Raw genomic sequence first — 4,967 nt, forward strand, 5'->3', positions numbered from 1 at the left:
GCGCGACGGCAAGCTGTGCGACCGCCGCGTGTTTCGGGACGACTACGCGCGGTTGCGGAAAGCCGCGGCGGTGAGCACGCTGCGCGTGAGCGATGACGTGGAGCTCATGACGGTGACGTCGCTGCGGTGGCAGACGGTGCACGTGTTGAGGGTGGAGAGGAAGCGCGTGCCGAAGGCGGCGACCGCGGCGGCGGCGGCGGCGGCGGCGGGGGGCGAATCGAGGCTTCGCGCGAGGAAGAAACGAAGGAGACGCGACGGCGGCGGCGGCGACGACGATTTCGACGACGCCGCCGCCGAACGCCTCCCCGAGACGACGGAATGGGAGGAGACCGCGTCGTTCGCGACCGCGCGCCCGCCGCTCGGCGCGCACTGCGCGCCGGACGACGAAGAGCCTCTGCGCGCGCAAGACGCCGCGGAGAAGGCGTGGCTGGAGCGCGCCGCCGACGACGACGCCGACGCGAACCTCCCGCACGCGTTGCCGATTGAAAACGCGGTCAAACTTCGAAAGATTCACTCGGTCAACTCGCAGCTGAACCTCGCGTCCGCGGGTCGAAACCCGTCGTTGGGCCCCGCCGGGGTCATCCCGTGGTCCTCCCCGGACTCGAAGATGTTCACGGGGATAAAACAGAAGCTCATGACGCGCGTGCTGCTCGAGGCGCTTCGGAAGGATCGCGAGGAGAAGACGCGGCGGCACGTCTCCGCGTTTCGCTCGCGGTATTGGCGATACGCCGAATGGCTGTGCATCTGGCACGCGCAACTTCTGGACGAGCGGAGGATATCGCTGCGGTTCGGCGCCGCGGAGGACGTCCTCTCGTGGGGGCAGAAGCACGGAAGAAGAGGCGGCGGCGGCGGAGGAGGAGGAGGAGGACAGAGCGGCGACGGCCCGGAGACGGCGCTGGTCGCCGTCGTGGACTGGGTCACCGGCGACGTCTTATCGGACGTCCACCTCGACGCGGGGCCCGGCGCCCCCGCCGCTCCGTCGCCGTGGCCGTCGCGCGACGGCGGCGACGGCGCGCCGCCACCGGAGGGGACGCTCTGGCAGCGGCTCGCGGCGGGCGTCGGCGGCGTCGGCGGCGTCGGCGGCGGGGAGCGTGGGGGGGGCGACCCGTCGACGCCGTCGCCGTCGCCGTCGCTCGCGGCGCCGCACGCGCCGAACGGGCACTGGTGCGCGTCGCCGTACTACGACCACAGGTTGTTCGCCTTCGATCACAAGTCCGCGTCCCCGGACGAGCGCGCCAGAGCCGCGGTGGAGAGCTCCACGCGGTTCGCCGCGGGGAAAGCGCGCGTCGCGCGCGTCAAGGCGAGGTTGGCGCGAGACGAAGAGGCGAAGAAGATGAGGCGCAAAAAAAATGAAAACGCAGACGCCGCCGACGATCACGACGACGACGCGTCCGCGAGTCCGTACGGCGGCGGGAGCCACGGCGCCGCCGGGTCGGTGCGCACGGTCAGGTTCAAGCTCGCGCTCTCGGCGGAGGCGATCGCGGGGATACACGCGCGGCAGAAACGGAGCGTCACGCACGTGTTTCATCCGGTGTTTCCGTTCGCCATGTCGACGTCGCACGCTTTTATGCAAAATCCCTGCACGTCGTTTCACCTGCGCGACTGATGAGACCGGAGGGAGGAGGGTGGCATGGTGGCGGAGGGTTTAGGGTTTGGTAGTTCTTAGGGTTTTTTTCATGGAACGGCGACGCGGACGCGTCGTCCGTCTGTCTATCTAACGCGTCTCGTCGCCCCCCTCGATCCTCGGCGGCGGCGGTTCAGGAGGATTCTTCGTCTTCGACGCGTCGCCACCCTCCGCCGCCCGCAGCGCCCGCGCGAACTCGCTTCGAAACCCCCTCGCGTCCGTCAGCCACAGCGCCGGCCAGAACAACACCAGCCTGAGCTTCGCGAAGAACCCGATGTCTTCGCGGTACGACGTCGCCGCGAACCCCGCGGCGAACGCGCGCGCGAGCCGCGCGTATTTCGCCGCCATCGCCGCCGCCGCGACGGCGAACAAGAGCCCCGCGCCGCCGCCGAACGGCAGCATCGACCCCACGTCCACCGGCCCCGAGAACGTCGTGACGGACTCGCTGTAGTACGTCTTGCTGTACCCGCCGCCCGGGAGGCTTCTCTCGCTTCGCTCTTCGCGGCGGTAGGTGCGTCCGGGCGTCGCGACGCGAGATGCGCGTTCCTCGAGTCGCGCGGACACATCGTCCACCTCGCGAAACGTGCGCTCGAAGTCGCGACCGAGCAGCGACGAGGACGGGAACGCGCGCTGGTCCAACAGCGCGAACGGGTCGATCAGGAGGTCGCTCGCGTCGCGCGGCGCGAGGTCGCCGCCGCGGCCGGACGAGGACGGCTCGCTCGCGTTCGCGACGACGGCGGCGCCGCGTCGCGTGACGACGGGGACGCGCGCCGCGGTCGCGCGCGAGGGCGACGCCGTCGCCGTCGCCGTCGCCGCGGTCGGCGTCGCCGCGCGACGCGACGCGAGCGACGGCGACGGCGGCGGCGGCGCGCGGTGGTGGAACGTCGCCGCGTGGAGCGTCGCCATGATCGCGCGCGCGCTCGTCGCGGTCGCGTCCGGCGCGGACGCGGAAGGCGATGGCTATGGCTCAGCGCGCTCTCTCGGAAGAGAAGCTCGTCGAAACCAACGACGAGGTCGGTCGGTAGTCGGGTACGTAGTACGTTTTCTTGTAGTGACTAATCGCGCATACGACGTCGTACGGCTTGCCACGTCACGGGCCAACTCGCGATTCCCGCCTCTTTCTCTCGGAGGGGTCTCTAAGATTATTGCCAACTGGCCGCCGAACGCCGCACTGCGTCGCGGCACCGCACGCTCGCCGCCTCACGCGCGCGACGCTCATAGCGAGTCCGAATGGCGACGCGCGCGCTCGCGGCGTCCGTCGCGTCCCTGCGCGTCGCGCCGTCGTCCGCGTTCTACCGCGGCGGCGGACGCGCGTCGGAGGAACAATGCGATAATTTCGCCGCTCGGAGCCGCCGACGCGCGGCGACGACGACGACGACGACGACGACGCGCGTCGTCGTCGCGGGCGGCCGCTCGAAGAGCACGAAGACGGCGGCGACCCCGCCCGCCGGCGCGGGAGGCTCCAGCGCGAAGCGCGAGGTCAAGGACGCGCGCGCGCGCACGGGCGCGCGACGCAAATCCTCCTCCTCCGCGGCGAGTCGACGCGGCGGCAAGTCCAGCAGAACCATCACTACCGCGGAGGCCGTCTCCTTCGCGGATTCCGCGGACGAGGCGGACGTCGTCGCGACTCCGTCCTCGAAGTGGCCGCGGACGATCGACCTCATCGTCACCGACGTCGACGGCACGCTGTTAAACCGCGACCAGGAGCTCACGATGCGCACGGAAGTGGCCATCGCGCGCGCGGCGGCGTGCGGCGTCCCGACCGTGCTCGCGACTGGGAAAACCCGCGGGCCGTGGCACGCGAACGCCGTCGCGCCGAAGATTCCGATCCCGATGCCCGGGGTGTTCATCCAGGGGCTGCTCACCACGGACGCGGACGGCACGGTGTTGGAGAGCGTGACGCTCCCGCCGGCCATCGCGAAGAGCATCGTGCGGTTCGCGGACGGCAAGCGACTGACGACGATCGCGTTTTGCGGGTCGAGAATTTTGTGCGCCGAGCGAAGCGAAGAGACGGACCTGGTGCTCGCGTACGGCGAGCCCGCGCCCGAGCCGGTGGGCGACCTCGTCAAGGGGTGCGTCGACGCGGGGATCGAGATCAACAAGCTGCTTCTCTTCGCGTCCGAGGAGGACATGCCGGACGTGCGCGCGGACGCGGAGGCGATGTTCGAAGGCGACGTCGTCGTCACGACGGCGGTGCCCGGGATGCTGGAGTTTCTCCCGAGAGGCGCGTCCAAGGGCGCGGCGGTGGAGAGGCTCCTGAAACGTCTCGGCGTGAACCCGGAGAACGTCCTCGCGCTCGGAGACGGCGAGAACGACGTCGAGATGCTGCGGCTCGCGGGCGTCGCCGTCGCGATGAAGGGGGCGGGTGAGAAGGTGATCGAGGCGGCGAACGGAAACGTCGGGCTGAGCAACGACGACGGCGGCGTCGCGGACGCGATCGAGCGGTACGTCCTCGCCACGAGGGGGCTGCAGCCCGCGAGCGAGATGATTCGAGAGAGCGTCGACGAGGACGAGGATGATTTCGTCGTCGCGGCGGCGAGTGAAATGATTCCCCCGTCGTCCGAGTCAAAGTCGGAGTCGACGGCGGCGAAGAAGACGCCGACGCCGTCGAGTTTGAAGAGCCCGAAGGCGGCGGCGATAGAGGTCGCGGAGAAGAAGAAGCGCGAAGGGCGCGCGAAGAAGGCAAAGGCGGCGCCCGAGGCTATCGTCGTCGAGCCCAAGCCCGCGACGATCGAGCCGGCGGTCGTCGAGGAGCCTGAGGAAACGCCCGGAGGCGCGTCGACGGACGACGTCGCGGAGAGCCTCGTGAACGAGGTGAACGCGCGCGTCGCCGGCGCCGGCGCGAAGAACGGCGCGAAGAAGAGTTCGAGTCCCTCCCCCGTCGAGGTCGTGGAGGCCGTGGAAGTCCCCCTCCCCGCCGTCGACGCGGCGCGCGCGGAGAGGGAAGCCGCCGCCGCCGCCGCCGCCGTGGAAGAGGCGAAGCGCGTGAACGCGGAGCTCCTCGAGGCGTCCAAGGCTGCGACCGCGCGGCTCGCGGAGATGAAGGACGCGCTGCGTGAGACCGAGGAAGAGCTCGCGAAGGCGGAGGCGGCGGAGGCGGCGGAGGCGGCGGAGGCGAAGCGACGCGCGGAGGAGGAAGAAGCGCGGGCCGCGAGCGCGCGTGGATGGGGCGACGAGGACGCCGCGTCGTGGGAGGATCGCGCGGCTGACGAGCAAAGAGCCGCGGTCGCCGCCGCCGCGGAGGCGGCGACCGCGAGAGCGAACGCCGCGCAGAGAGCGTACGAGAAGGCTGCCGCCGCGGACGCGATCAGGGTTGCGCAGGCGCAGCGAGAGCAGGGACAGA

The 4,967-nt window shown here is 70.7% G+C and overlaps 1 protein-coding gene across 1 annotated transcript; it reads left to right on the forward strand.

Annotated features, from left to right (window-relative positions):
- Positions 1 to 106: 106 nt before the first annotated feature.
- MICPUCDRAFT_61961 (det1-like protein) lies at positions 107 to 1,713 on the forward strand (the record flags this gene model as incomplete). The annotated part of the gene is made up of 1 exon (XM_003056614.1): positions 107 to 1,713. The coding sequence occupies one exon, from the start codon at positions 107 to 109 to the stop codon at positions 1,604 to 1,606; it is 1,500 nt and encodes a 499-aa protein (XP_003056660.1). The 3' UTR covers positions 1,607 to 1,713.
- Positions 1,714 to 4,967: the final 3,254 nt, after the last annotated feature.

This window comes from Micromonas pusilla (assembly GCF_000151265.4).
Source record: "Micromonas pusilla CCMP1545 genomic scaffold MICPUCscaffold_3, whole genome shotgun sequence".
Taxonomy (NCBI): domain Eukaryota; kingdom Viridiplantae; phylum Chlorophyta; class Mamiellophyceae; order Mamiellales; family Mamiellaceae; genus Micromonas; species Micromonas pusilla.